Source organism: Mobula birostris, chromosome 25 (genome assembly GCF_030028105.1).
Source record: "Mobula birostris isolate sMobBir1 chromosome 25, sMobBir1.hap1, whole genome shotgun sequence".
In the NCBI taxonomy this organism is placed as follows: Eukaryota; Metazoa; Chordata; class Chondrichthyes; order Myliobatiformes; family Myliobatidae; genus Mobula; species Mobula birostris.
In genome coordinates, this window is record NC_092394.1 from 19577552 (window position 1) to 19593446 (window position 15895).

At 38.8% G+C, this 15895-nt stretch overlaps 1 protein-coding gene across 2 annotated transcripts in view; it reads left to right on the top strand.

Moving 5' to 3' along the window:
* Positions 1-15895, top strand: part of gosr1 (golgi SNAP receptor complex member 1) — a 126650-nt gene that overhangs the window by 21361 nt on the left and 89394 nt on the right. Inside the window, exons 2-4 of one of the 2 annotated variants that reach the window (XM_072243166.1) lie at positions 2046-2166; positions 9004-9091; positions 11120-11227. In XM_072243166.1, the coding sequence (XP_072099267.1) occupies positions 2046-2166; positions 9004-9091; positions 11120-11227 (317 nt within the window). The remainder of the gene's footprint in view (positions 1-2045; positions 2167-9003; positions 9092-11119; positions 11228-15895) is intronic. The other variant, XM_072243167.1, reaches the window with a different exon arrangement.

Genomic DNA, 15895 nt, shown 5'->3' on the forward strand with positions numbered 1-15895 from the left:
CATAAGATTACATTTCTGGTTTATGTAACAATGTCTGGAATAAAAGGGTTTTGAAATTATTTGAGAGAGCACTGACACTAGTGTCCCTGTTTCTCAATGACCATTAAAAGCAGAAAACATAGACTTGCATATATTGTAGGTACATGAAGTAAGGATTGTCTGAAGCACGAATTGCCTGCTTTAGCAATATTGTATGAAAGTGATGATCCATGGTTGTGTGTTTATATTGATTCATATAGACTTTCTTAATGTCATGGAAAATTTGCCTTTAGTGATTGAAGTATGATGCAGTTCTGTTAAATGATTGTTAAAGGAAATTAAGAGCAGTCAGTTCCTTAGAACCTCTCTGTAAGAATTAATTGGTAGAAGTTGTATGGAAAAGCTGGATCGGCTTGGTTTGTTTTCATTGGAGAGGAGATGGCTGAGGGGAGTACCTGATTGAGATTGTAAGAAACTTTTACCTGTAGCAGAGATGTTTAAAACTAGATTTAAGGTGAGAAATCAGAGGTAACCTGAGGAACTTTTTTTTTCATCTATTGGGTGGATTGGAATCTGAAGAGCACTGCCCAAGTGGGTTGTGGTGACAGATAGACTCTCGGCATTTAAGTATCTAAAGGAGCACTTGGATCTCCAAGGCACGGAAAGCTACCAATTAAAAGCTGAAAACGGGATAAGTAGAGATGGATACTTAATGATTGGCATAAACATGATGAACCAAAGGGCTTGTTTCTGTGCCTGTCTGTATGAAATAGCATATTGTTGCAGCTATAAGGTGTAGTCAAGTAATATCCTTGACAATTAGCCTCTTTGGGATTTTGACAATATCTGTTGATTGTTATATATCCATAACAATTGGCCTTTGCAGGATTTTTGAAATATTAATGCTAATAATATGTGCTAAAATGCAAAGATAAAATTGCCACTGATGCTAATATTTTTAGCCATGCAGTTAAAACAGTTGTTATTCTAATTGCATTTTACTTTGAGGCAGTGAGTGAATGAGCTAATGCCAGTTTGGTTTCTACCAAACTAAAATGTAAAGTATGGGAAAATTTTTTGTGTAGGTTTAAAACTTGCCTTCCATCTAAGATGAAGCACCCCATGGGATCTTTTGTACTAATTAAATTGTACTACTTAATAATCAGGTATTTTGAAGTTTAATCAAAGCTTTCAAGTTCCCTGCTTAAAATGGAAATGAGTAGCAATATGTTCAGAATAACATTAAAATCTTGGAGGCAATACACAAGAAGCTGAAGGCTGAATTTGAGCTTTTGACATCCAAGCTAATGGAAAGGGTTTGAAGATGGCCTTTTTTTTTAAGGTGTCCAAGAAGTGATTTGATGGGAACACAATTCAAAGTACTTGAAGGTACTTTTTGAAGTGATGTTGAGATACACTATCCATGGCAGTACCCTTTCTTAAGAGGTTAGTGGGTTCAGGACTCTCATTCACATTACTGAGGGGTTGCTGCATAGTCAGAGAAGCAGTTCTTCAGGAACTGTTTGAGGGGACGCCTTGACATGCTTAGTCATTTCCCAGTCCTTTATTTCCTTGGTCATTTGGTCACTTGTATTGTTGTGGAATTTGATTGTATGCCCATTGGCTGTCATGTTTCATTGTTAGAACAGAGAATATCAAACACATATGATTAGATATGAAATAATGTGGGAAATAAGTTATATGAATGTAAATTATTGGATAACAGAATAAAACAATGAAAGCAGAACCCTTAGAGTCCTTAAGAATCAGTGGTACTGCAGTTGGTTGAAGAACTTTAGAGACATTCTGGAGGGAAAAGTTACTTCAAATGAAATCTACATGAATATTATGTGTTTATAGTAGTAAACAAAAGAAATAAGGATTTAAAAATTGATTAATTTCAACACTGTTTAGAGTCCATGTACTGGTTGTGTTATAATCACTGAAGATAACTTTTGGGTAACCTAGAATTATGGCATCTAATCCGTCTTTCCACTTGCCAATATATTCACCTTTGTAGTGTTTAGGAAATTGCTAAATCGTTTTTGGTTTCTTTCCATGCACAGACTTGCGGAAGCAGGCTCGGCAACTGGAGAATGAACTTGATTTGAAATTGGTATCCTTCAGCAAGCTCTGCACAAGTTACAGTGGTGCTACTACGAGAGATGGGCGTCGCGACAGGTATAGGTACTACACAGCAGTCCTTTTGATTTTATTGCTTTTTTCCTGAACCTTCAAAAAATCTTTGTAGAGTAATACAAATGGATACAGGCCCTTTGTTCCAACCAATCCAAAAGATGCCCACCCAATTAGTCCAAATTTCCTACATTTGGCCCATATCCCTCTAAGCCCTGACCCTCCCTGTACCTATCCAAGTACTACTTAAATGATACTATTGTACCTTCCTCAACCACTTCTTTTGGCAGCTCGTTCCATTTACTGAACACCTTCTGTAAAAATGTTGCTCCTCACATCCCTTTTAAAGCTTTCCCTTTCACCCTAAATCAATGCCCCCTAGTTTTAAACAAAAAGAAAGCTGAAGTAATGGTCCTATCAAAGAAACCTGGTATCCCAAACTGTAGGATCGTATTGGGAAATGAAACAAGTTTACAACTTCAAGTACCTTGGATCATGGGTAACATCTGATGGCAAATGCGAAACAAACATAAAAGCAAGAATCGCAATGGCAAGAACAGCATTTACAGAAATGCAAAACATCCTAACGAACAAGAAAATAGCAATTGATATCCGCCTTAGAACTCTCAGCTGCTACGTTCTTCCTGTATTGATGTATGGCTGCGAGTCATGGACCATCACAAATGCAATGGAAAAAAAATCAATGCAGCAGAGATGTGGTTCCTCAGAAGAATGCTAAGCATATCATATACGGACAGGATAACCAACGAAGAAGTTCAACAGAGAACGAAAACAAAATGTACATTACTTAAAAAATCAGAAAACAGCAACCAAAGTTATTTGGACACATCATGCAAAGAGAGACATTAGAACATTTAGTTACAACTGGAAAGTTGGAAGGAAAAAGAAGCAGAGGCAGACAGAGAATGAGAATGATAGATGGATTAACATCATGGTTAGAAACAGGGGAGGCAACAAGTACAATTTGGAGAGTCAGGGACCGTGATGGATGGAGAGACATGATCGCCCACGCCGAACGGCAAGGCACCTGAAGAGAGAGAGAGATTTTTGGACTTCCCTACTCTGGGGGAAAAAACTGTAACCGTCCATTTTATCTATGTCTCCTATAATTTTAAACATTTTTATAAAGTCACCCCCCATTCTCTTATGTCCTGAGGATTAAAGTCCTAGCCTGGTTCATTTTTCCCTATAATTCAGGCCTTCTAGTCTTGGCAAAATACCCGTAAATCTTTTCTGCACTCTTTGAAGCTTAACTACCTATTTCCTACAACAGGGTGACCAACACTATATATAGTACTCCAAATGCAGCCTCACCAGCAATTTGTACAACTTCAGCATAATATCCCAACCCCTATATTGTGCCCTGACTGAAAGCCACCATACAAAGCACCTTTTTCACCACCCTGTCTATCTGTAATGCTGCTTTCTATGAACTGTGCTCTTATACACCTAATCTTATCCGTTCCATTACTCTCCCTAGTGCCCTACCATTCATAGTATCTGTCCTATGCTGGTTTTACTTTACAGAATGTGAAAACTCACACTGAACTGTATTTCCAAATACTGAGATGTTGATGGATTTTCTGAAATTGTGCAACTATTAATGTTTTAACATTGTTATCCTGAAGACTACATCGTAATTTTAAGCTTTGTGTTTCAATTGATTGCTATAAATCACAAATTGCTGTAAGAAAAACAACAGGAAATTAAAAATATTTTCTTTTCTACGAATACGTTTATTGTCTGATATTTTAATGATGCAGTTTCATTTGATTTTTTTTTGTTCTTGTATTGGGGATTACTTTTATTGTCACAGATCAGTTAACCAAAAAAAATGGTTTAAGATTTATAACACGTGTTACATAAATTTAATTTTAATTGTTAATTTTAAGTTGCAGTATCCCTAAGCAATTGAAATCTGTCTTGTATCATCGTACACCCTTGTGCTACATCGATTATAAATTCTATATTTTAATACTGGATATTAATGTTTTTTGAAACATTAGTGTATCCTAGAAAATAAAACTCCTCCTTTTCAGCTAGTTGCCATTTTTTCCTTCAGCAGTGAAAATCATCTGATATTTTTCTTCTCTCTTGTATAACACTGCTGTGTTTGAAACTATTGAGTCTGTGTCCAGCAGAAGAATTCTGATCCTTCCTAGATACTGTAGCTTGGGTAGTCATAGTGATAACAACATGATATGTGTTTCTTAAGTGGATTGTTTTTTTATTAATTTCAAGTGGCAAATGGTGGCCTCAGTTCACAATTTCAATATTTAGGCTAATTGATTCTGTTTTGACACTTAGGAAATAATCATGTTGCATGGGGAGGAAGACTTTATTAGAAAATATATAATTACAGCTTTATTTATTCAATGGTCATTTGATTCAAATTGTGTACTAGTCTTTTAATCAAGAAAAACAATACTACATTTTTTTTTTGATTTCTTGTGGCCATTACCTGATTGTTTCTTGGCAGTTACTCTTACGTTGGTTTAAATCAATGGTCTAGATTCAATTGATGTATTTATTTCCTAGACTCTATTTAAACTGATTTTCTGTAATTTTGATAACTAGTATTTTTTTCAAACCTTCCAGTTATTTGTGAGACCATAGGAACATAGAAAACCAGCAGCATAATGCAGGTCCTTCGGCCCACAATGCTGTTCAGAACATGTGCATACTTTAGAAATTACCTAAGGTTACCCAGAACCTATTTTTCTAAGGTCCATGTACCTATCCAGGAGTCTCTTAAAGACCCTGTCGTATCTGCCTCCACCACCATTGCCAACAGCCTATTCCACGCACTCACCACCCTCTGTGTAAAAAAAAAAAAAAAAACAACAACAACAACAACAACAACTCTGTACCTACTTCCATGCACCTTAACTCTGCCCTCTCGTGTTAGCCACTTCAGCCCTGGGGAAAAAGCCTCTGACTATCCACACAATCAATACCTCTCATCATCTTATACACCTCTATCACATCACCTCTCATCCTCTGCTGCTCCAAGGAGAAAAGGCCGAGTTCACTCAACCTATTCTCATAAGGCATGCTCACCAATCCAGGCAACATCCATGTAAATCTCTATACCCTTTCTATAGTTCTCACATCCTTCCTGTAGTGGGGTGACCAGAACTGAGCACAGTACTCCAAGTGGGGTCTGACCAGGGTCCTATTTAGCTGTAACATTACCTCTCGGCTTTTAAACTCAATCCCACGGTTGATGGCCAATGTACCATATGCTTTCTTAACCACAGAGTCAACCTGTGCAACAGTTTGACTGTCCTATGGACTCAGACCCCAAGATCCCTCTGATCCTCCACACTGCCAAGAGTCTTACCATTAATACTATATTCTGCCATCATATTTGACCTACCAGAATGAACCACCTCACACTTATTTGGGTTGAACTCCATCTGCCACTTCTCAGCCCAGTTTTGCGTCCTATCTCTGTCCCGCTGTAACCTCTGACAGCCCTCCACACTATCCACAACACCCCCAACCTTTGTGTCATCAGCAAATTTACTAACCTAACCCTCCACTTTCTCATCCAGGTCATTTAAAAAAATCACGAAGAGAAGGGGGTCTCAGAACAGATCCCTGAGGCACACCCTTGATCACCGACCTCCATGCAGAATATGATCTGTCTACAACCACTCCTTGCCTCCTGTGAGCAAGCAATTCTAGATCCACAAAGCAAGGTCCCCTTGGGTCCCATGCCTCCTTACTTTCTCAATAATCCTTCCATGGGGTACCTTATCAAATGCCTTGCTGAAATCCATATGTAACCCTCAGGCTTGGCCAGCACGTGTTCGTCTAGGGGAAAACAACTTTTGGCCCCGCCAAACTGAGAAACCTCGTTTGTGTGGATGTTGAGTGATGTGTTGCCCGGTTACAAATCTACACCACAGAATATCCGACAGTACACCATATGCAATTAAGTGATTGAACTTTATAAATCTTAATCTGGATATAGGGTTAGTAAAGAAAATAAAAAGTTAAAGGGACCATTTTATGGGGAAAAAAGTAAATTATGCATCGTTGGAGCTCACTGATACGGCTATTCATCAACCATCAACCTCCTCCGAGCGTCGCTGAACTTCGGACCCTCGCTTCCAGTCCACTCCATCTGCTGGTGTACCAGCTCTTTCCATACGCGTCTTCCTCCTTCTTCTCTCGCAGGCAAAAGACCGCGGCTCCCAGACACACGAGAAAAACAACATTTCTCCCATTGCATAACATACATTCCAAAGTCCCGTTATCTCTAATCATAACCCAAACATTGCTGCTATAGAGGGGCCATTACGTTAGCAGTGAAACCTTACAGCGTGTTACACATATACACTATATTTACTGCTCTACCTTCATCAATGTGTCTAATCACATCCTCAAAAAATTCAGTCAGACTCATAAAGCATGACTTGCCTTTGATATAGCCATGCTGACTATTCCTAATCATATTCTGCCTCTCCAAATGTTTATAAATCCTGTCTCTCAGGATCTTTTCCATCAACTTACCAACCACTGAAGTAACCACCAATCAAGGAATTAATCAGGATGAGTATTAGTAGATGATTTGTTATAAGGTGACAGCTATTAGGTATCTGATTTCAGTAAAATGTTATATTGGGGAAAAAGTGAACGGTAGAATTTTGTTACTCTTAAGAAAATCTTCTGGCTATTCCTGTTAAATGGAGTGATTTGTACATATTGAGTTGTAGGGACCAGCACTTCATGAACTAGTCTAGAATGATTTCAGTTTCCTTTACTGAGAAGAGACGTGCATTTACATTGTCCTTCATACATCCCTTTTGTGGCTTCTCAAGTAGTTCCACAACCAGTATTGTGCTTTAAAGAGCTGTATTTTATAATCAACTTGCACAAATCAAACTCCTTTGTGCTACTGTGAAAAAGTGCTATGAGATCTTTCTCTGCTCATGAGAGAGAGAGAGAGACAGACAGACAGACAGAGACAGCCAGCCAGCCAGCCATTGGAAGCCCTACCACCTCTAGCCATGCTACTGCGGTCTGGAATGCAATGAGCAGGGAAGTAATTGGATGTGGAAAGTAGAGATGTTAATTGTGGCTGTTCCTTCCCCAGCAAAATCTGGCCCAGGTTTTTCCATTTTACCCTCAATTTTAGTTGAGTTCAGCATCCTTTGATACAGGTGTGAAGTTATTTATGTTTATGCTTACTAGCATTTTCTAATGTGGGTTGACGTCTGGCATCTTCACTCAGCATAACTCAACTATATGTGTTTAAAGATTCTGGATAATGCCAATATATTTGCTATACATCTGCTAGTTCCTAAGCCATCAATTCTTTTGTATTGCACAACAAGATCAGAACCCTGAGTTTATATGTTGAAGAAATTGTTTCGTGTTGTGCTATCCACTTAACTCCCATTTCTCTGCCCTACCTCAATATCTCCTGTTATTTTTGATTTGGTGCAAGATAAAATTTATAAACTGGCACTAAATTCCTCTTTAATGCTGTTAGTTATGAATACCGTAGAATTTAATGAGATCACTTGGTGCAGTGTAAATAGCACCATGTCGAAGTAATATTCTGAGCTGAATTTTGTTTTGAAAGATTCTTCTGCAAATATTTTGTAATACCCCCTTACTGCATTTTGACTGATGCAAGACTCAGAAATAGCACTGAAGAAAATGTACTGTTGCACTTCCTTAGCACACCTACTTTAAATTGAAACAGATTGAAATTGAATATCCTTTGTGCAGGTTATTCACTATTGCTTAGGATCTTTAAGAGCTGTAGGAAAATTCAAACACCAGGTCAGGTTGACATGCATGCTACCAAAGAAGCATTGGCAGCTGCTGTACAACATCCTGTAGGTAGCGAGTATTGCAGTCATGTTGTGTGATAGAAGAAATGGATATTTAAACCGGTGGAAGCAGTACCACCGAAGCAGATCACTTTATCCGGGTTCTTAATGTATTCTAGCATTTTCCCATCATATTTATCACATTTACTTAGTAGCTTATAATTCAGTTTCCTCCTTCTCAAAAGCAATGCGGTTGCTCGTATTTGTCTCTCTGATCTAATTCAGTTTTTGGACTATAGTGACATTTTATACGCCAGATTTTGAAGATGAGGGAGTTCGTTGATGCTAATGTGACTCTGTGTTGTGGGAAGGTGTTTAGTTTTTCTGTACTTGGATGCCTTCTAATATAAAACTTTTAGGAAGTACAGTACTTCCTGTTGATATTTGATGTCCTGTTCCTTTATTTGAAATTCCTATGTGGAGCAAGTTTAAAAATTGTCTTATTTCAGACTAACTTGCAAAATGTCTGTTTTGGAAGCGCTTTCTTATTGTTTCTGAAGGTAGCAGCATAAGTTGAAAATAACTGATCATTTCTTGGTAGGAATCCAATTGTCCATAGCTGGCCCCTCAAAAATTAATTCTGTTGCTTGATTGTTTTGAAATTTGAGGTCTTCTTTAACAGTACTTCTAACCTTCTCTGCTTTTGCATCGTTTGCCAAATAAACTAGACTCGTGTTTGCTTAATTCAGCCATTTAACAGAATAAATATGAAGTTAGATAAAAGCATATTGATTTTCAAAACCAGAAAAATTGTCATTTTGTATTTTGATAAGCTGAATGTGTTTTTGTTATCAGTACATATTTCATTTAATAACTTTAAAATACACATTCCACACAAAACATCTGTAAAGTTGATGAAGGATGTTTTGACTTAAGACTATTGATAACAGTTATTTTAGCTATTTACATACTTGGGTAGATTGATTAAATTATTTAATTACACATAATCTATTATATGGCTAACGTTTACTTTGCATTATTCTGCTGGTTTATTGCCCTTTTCTTTCCAACTTTCTAGTTCTGATACAACGCCGCTTCTTAATGGATCAAGCCAAGACAGAATGTTTGAAACGATGGCTGTGGAAATTGAACAATTGCTAGCCAAGGTGAAGTTGAAGCTACATCCGTTATTGCTACATTTACTACTATAATTTTGCCTGAATTGCGCAACCTTGTCTTGTCTCTCTATTTTTTCAGAAGTCTATTGTCCTGTAGTTACCTTTCTGTTTTTGCAGATTTTTGTTTCATATTTCTTCATCCCAAATCACACAAACAGGTACTATACTACTTAGATTTCTGCACAGTGTTCAAAATTATTGTGACAGTCTTCGGCTCATTTACTGCTCCATTTGTCTGCCAACTACTTTTTGGTGCCTGCCAACTACTTTTTGGTGCCTGCCAACGTCCGCCATTGTTATGCAATGTGGCATTTGTTTGTCAATCATCATTTCTGTGGTCATATTTCAATGTAAAAATATATTTATGAAATAGCTCGTATTTTAGTGGTTGGACCAGAGATATCATGGCAGAATTAGCAAAAATAATGGATCTATTGACACAGTGTAGTTCCAGAGCTACATGCAAAACCCTCATGCAATTCCGTAAGTGATTGCCACAATTAAGGTGACTGAAACAGCTTAAATTCATTGTAAATTGTGCAGATGTATTTCTCTGGAGCCTCTATAGTGTCAAGACATTCCAGAGATCCAAATCTAATTGTTGTTTCTCTACCTTGCTTGTTAACCGTTGCATAAATAAGAAACCCACATGTCTGCATGTAATGATCTCACTATTCGTGGTCTAACCGAAGATGATTAAGTTTCCATTAACCAGACCTGGAGATGCCATTGTTGTAACTGATTGAAATTAATTTAAGGGTAATGACTTTGCACTTGCTGCTGGAGGAATAAGTACTAGATGATGATGGGGTATACTGCTTTGTCAGCAATTTTTGTATGTGATCTGCTGGCTATAACGATTCTTTAATCTGTTAGTCTCCTTAATAGGAAAGGTGAAAGCTTTTCCGTAGAGTTGCAGTGACTTAACTAAATAAAGTAAACTAAAACAAGTCAGAAACTTTCAAAAATTTCTGAAAATGCTTTGCAGTTATTACTGCACCTTGCTGTTCCTAGCTCATTACTCTGAATATAATAGCTTTTAATTACTCCATACATCTTCATTTGAATGCTCTTCAGTATCATTATAGGCATATAAGAGATATTTATCCCTATTTTTCATGTATGAAAATCAGACCATTACAAAAAATACAAACTAAAAGAAACTGAACCATATTACCTCATAAAAAAAGTCCACAATTAATTAAATTTTATACATACATATTGATTTTGTGCATGGGGTTTTCCTGAATAAAACAGAAACAATGAGCGTGTGATCCATTTTTATTAGCAGGGAAAGAAGTAATCCTGCTTGGAATACTATCACAAGATATCCTACATTCAGATCAACATAATTTCCCTATTCCTTTACTGCCCTTTTGAAAATGTAGCTTGCTGTGTTAGAGATTTCAACTTAGTTTTATATCCTAGAGTTGGACTTGAACTATGATTCAGATTACATAATAAGAAAGCTATTAAATGAAGTAAATTGACAATTTAGAGTAGAGTTAATTTGAATGTTCATTTGGAAGTGTCGTAACCCATATAGGAAGAGTGATACATAATTAGCCAAGAAGTGATAAGGAGTTAACTGAATTTGTTTCCATCCTGTCCTCCATGTTTCTGATCATTTCTCCTGATTTTCAGTGCCACATTAAGCAGACTTGTAAGAAAAGGTCCACAAGTGGTACACTACTAAGAATACGTGCTTGCTGTTTATTTTTCTATCCAATTGAGCGGTATTTAAACTTTCTCAGCTCATCCCTCTGTGAAAGTAGCCACCATGAAAATTCAAATTTGTATCTAATTTTGTATAATGGAACAGCCTCAAGATAACTTTTAAGCATTTGTGGGGAAGTTGGAATAATGTCACTTGCCTCTTAGCAGCAGGAGTGGTACACAATATTAAATGTTTATAAAAGAGGAAAGTTAAAGGTATTAAAAAAAGGTTTTGTTAAAGAATTTTGTAACTGTGCTTTTATGTACAAGTTTCATTGTTTTATTTATACTTGTCTCTAGCTCACAGGAGTAAATGACAAAATGGCAGAATATACTTCAACACCAGGTGTTACGTCGTTGAATGCAGCACTCATGCACACACTACAAAGGCATAGGGATATTTTACAGGTAAGATTCTTCAATAAGTAGGCTTCATTCTGGTAAAGTTATTATTTGGGTATACCATTAGCAGATCTCTGAAATGATCCTTTCCATAATGCAGTATTTTCCTTTGAAGAAATTAGACTACAACCCACTCCCATTTTTGCCTTACCACCATCCCGCCATCACCATCCAAGCACCATACCAAGTAATTGTTTATTTTGAACTTGTTAAAGATAAGATGAATTATAACTGAAATGAATATGTTTTGCCTCTATATGATACTTCAGCTGGCTATTTTGGATGATTTGCTCTTATTAGGATGGTTACTGAAGCAAATGTGTTAAGCTTCGTCAGCCTATCTCCTCAACTTGATGCAGTGGTAAAACTGTGGTATGCTTTGTCCCTAAGCCTCAGTTACTCATCAATATATTAGATTTATTGGCACCTGTTGGAAACTAAGTCTAAATATGCTACAACAAGAGTGTCCACATTACCTGCAGTATGATGGGAAATCAGACTGAAGGTAGTGTGGCTTTTTCATCTTTATTTGGAAGGAGTACATGCTAGAAGATCTCATGAGCATTTTCAAAAGTGGAGGCAGGTCTGAAGGTGTTTTTACAGATTATCACCTCCTGTTGTCTGCCTAAGGAAAGCCATTGAGGGAATCTTCATTGCTAGCTCTGTGGCCAAGAGCTTTTCCAAGAGTCAGAATTTGGAATCTGCCCATTTGCAGACACAATAGTTATAATCTTTATGTGATAAATCCTTCTTTTCCTATTCTAATTCCAATTCACTGTTAGTGGTGGTAAGGACAAAGGGAGGAATGGGTTATAGTCCAACTACTTCACAGAAGAATTCTCTTTAGGGGTATGCCCACTGAAGGCAGAGGGTGGTAGAAGATTGAGCATATTCTGCCTGGAGGTCGGTTCTTCAGGGATATGTTCTGGGAGTCCGGCTTATTGTGACTTTTATAAATGACTTGGATGAGGAAGTGGAAGAGTGGGCTATTAAGTTTGCAGAATACACAAAGGCTGGTAGTGTTGTAGATAGCATAGAACTGGACTGAGAAGTGGAAGATGGAGTTCAATCTGAAAAGTTGGCGCTAGCAATCATTGCCTACTTTCTGCAGGCTGCAGATAATTGTTCCACATTTCCTCTTAAACTTTTCAATTACTTTCGCTGTGATCTGCAGCATGTAATTTTCCTCTTAACAGTGGATTTAGAAATCACATCAAGATCTCACAATCAACAAAAGAATGCGGAGCAGTTAACGCCTTTAAGGGTTATCACCATGGCTGGAAGCGCAGCAGGACAGCAGGGATATCCAGAGGAATGAGGCTTCCTCTATCCAGCGTCTTGTTGGCCAATGTGCAGTTGCCAGAAAATAAAATTGATAAGCTGAGGGCAAGGCTGCTTGCTGTATTGGAGGCAGATCTCAATTGTTTGCTGTTTCGAGACTTGGCCATCTGTGGATACGCTGGATGCAGCAGTCAGACCAGAAGGATTTATGATTTTCAGGGTGAACTCTGGTAAAGAAAAGGGTGGAGGCATGTACTTTTTGGTCAGTTCTCTTTGGTACACCGAAGTGAAGGTTATGTCGAACTCTTGTTCCCCTGACTTGAAACACCTATCGATCAAATGCAGACCATTCTATTTACCTTGGCAGTTCTCATCTGTGATCCTGACTGCAGTTTATATACCATCAGTGGCCAACTATAAGCAGGCACTTGTGACACTGCATGATGTCATCTGTAGACAAGAAACAGCACACCCCAAAGCATTTCAAGTTGTAGTCAGAGGCTTCAACCAGGCCTGTCTGAAGAAAATTCTGCCCAATTATCACCAGCATATAACCTCTAGCATCAGAGGTCCCAACACACAAGACCACTGCTACGCCATAAGGAATGCCTATTGTTCCCTGCCTAGACTGCAGTTTGGTAATTGACCATTTGGCTGTCCTCCTACTACCTGCATACAGACAAGGCCTAAGAAGCAAGGCTTCAGAGATTAGGACAACTGAGAGGTGGTTGCAGATGGCTGAGGAACAATTACAGGGTTGCAATGAGTCAATGAATTGGGCTGTGTTCAAACATTCATTTGTGGATCTGAATGACTGCACCAGAGTTGTAACAGATTTTATTAAAATAGCTGTAGAAGAGTGTGTCCCCATGAAATTATTCAGGGTCTTTCCAAATCAGAACCCTGGATGAACCACGAAATTTGAAATTTGAAATTTGCTGAGGGTCAGATCAGTCTGGAGATCAAGAATGCTACAAGAAGTAGCATCTCTTGAGTGAAGTAGAGATTCCAGACTAAACTGGAATCAAAGAAGGATGCTGGACAGCTGTGGCAGGTTTGAATGCTGTGACCCAAATCTCTTACTATCTCTTCTTTCAGTTAGTCCTGATGAAGAGTCGCGGCACGAAACGTCGACTGTACCTCTTCCTATAGATGCTGCCTGGCCTGCTGCATTCACCAGCATTTTTTTTTTGTGTGTTGCGCAAGTTATATCAAGTGACATGAAGGACAGTATGTCTTCGCTTCCAGATGAGCTCACTTCCTCTATGCTCACTTTGACCATTGGAACATGGAGGAACCATTGTGAACCCCCACATCTCCTGATGATCCCTTGGTCTCAGCATCTGATGGTGGCATGCAGGCTGCCTTCAGGAGAGTGAATCCAAGGAAAGCATCTGGTCCAGACGGGGTACCTGGCTGAGTACTACAGACCTGTGCTGACCAGCTGGCTGGTGTGTTCACAGCTATCTTCAAACTCTCACCTCAACAGTGTGTGGTACCCACGTGCTTCAACATGTGCCAAGAAGCACATGGTGACCTGTGTCAATGACTATCGCCCAGTGGCACTGAACTTCCACAGTGATGAAGTGTTTTGAGAGGCTGGTGATGAAGCACATCAAAGTTCAAAGTAAAATTTATTATCAGAATACATACATATCACCACGTACAACTCTGAGATTCTTTTTCTGCAGGCATACCTAGCAAACCTATAGAACAGTAACTAAACTGTGAACATCAGGAACTGTAAACTGTAAACAAGCTGCAAAGGCAGATTTAAATAAATAGCAATATATAATAAACATGAAATAACATCCGTCAATATAACTGAGTCCTTAAATGAGTGTAGCTATCCTCTTTTGTTCAACAGTCTGATGGTGAGGGGTAGTAACTGTTCTTGAACCTGGTGGTGCAAGTCCTGAGGCACCTGTATCTTCTTCCTGATGGCATCAGCGAGGGAAAAAAAAACATCTTTTCATGAGGATCTTTGATGGATGCTGCTTTTCTAAGGCAACATTTCATGTTCAATGGTTAGGAGGGTTTTACCTGTGATGTTCTGGCCGAATCCACTACCTTTTATAGGATTTTCCGCTCAAAGGCATTGGTGTTCCCATACCAGGCCGTAAAGTAGCCAGTCAGCACACTTTCCACCACACATCTTATAGAAGTTTGCCTAAGTTTTTGATGACATTCCAAGCCTCCACAGACTCCTGAGAAAGTAGAGGCATCGTTGTGCTTTCTTCTCAATATATATGATGGTTCCAGGACAGGTCCTTAGATAGTGACACCCAGGAATTTAAAATTGCTGTCCTTCTCCACTTCTGATCCTCGAATGATTACTGGCTTGTGGAATTCTGGTTTCCCACCCCTGAAGTCTACAATCAGTTCCTTGGCCTTATTGACATTGTTGATGTTATGACACCACTCAGCCAAGTTTTCAATCTCCCTCCTGTATGCTGATTCATCACCTCCTTTGATACAGCCCACAACAGTGGTGTCATCAGCAAAAGTATATAGTGTTGGAGTTGTACTTAGTCACATAGTCGGTGTAAAGTGAGTAGAGCAGAGGGCTATGTACACAACCCTGTGCTGATGGGGATTGTGGAGGAGATGTTTTTGTCAATCTAAACTGACTGGGGTCAACAAGTGAGAAAATCCATGATCCAAGTGCACAAGGGGATATTGAGGCCCAGGTCTTGAAGTTTACTGATTAGTTTTGAGGTACGGGTGGTGTTAAATGACAAGCTGCAATTAATAAAGAGCATCCTGATGTATGCACCTTTGCTGTCCAGATGTTCCAGGGTTTTGTGCAGACCCAATGAGATAGCATCTGCTGTAGGTCTGTTGGTTCAGTAGGCAAATTGGAGCAGATCGAAGTTGCCATTCAGACAGGAGCTGATGTACTTCAACACCAGCCTCTCAAAACACTTCATCACTGTGGATGTAAGTGCCTCTAGCTGATAGTCATTTAGACAGGATACCATGCTCTTTTTGGGCAGTGGTACGATTGAAGCCTGCTTTTAGCAGGTAGATACCACACAGTGCCAGAGTGAGAAGTTAAAGATATCTTTGAGTGCACCAGCCAGTTGGTCTGCACTGGTCTTCAGTACTTGGCCAGGTACTCCGTCCGGACCGGATGCTTTCCTTGAGTTCACTCTCTTGAAGGCAGCCTGCGGGTCATCTTCAGATACTGAGTCCAAAGGATCATCAGGAGACATGAGGGTGCACGATGGTTCCTTCCTGCTCTGGTGGTCAATGGAAGCATAGAAGGTATTGAGCTCATCTGGAAATGATGCAGAATAATAGTTTCTCTGGAAATGAACTTCTTGCATTTTAATTAGGAACTGTTGTGAGGGTGGAGTGAAAATCCATTAAAATAAAGTTGAAAATAGCATG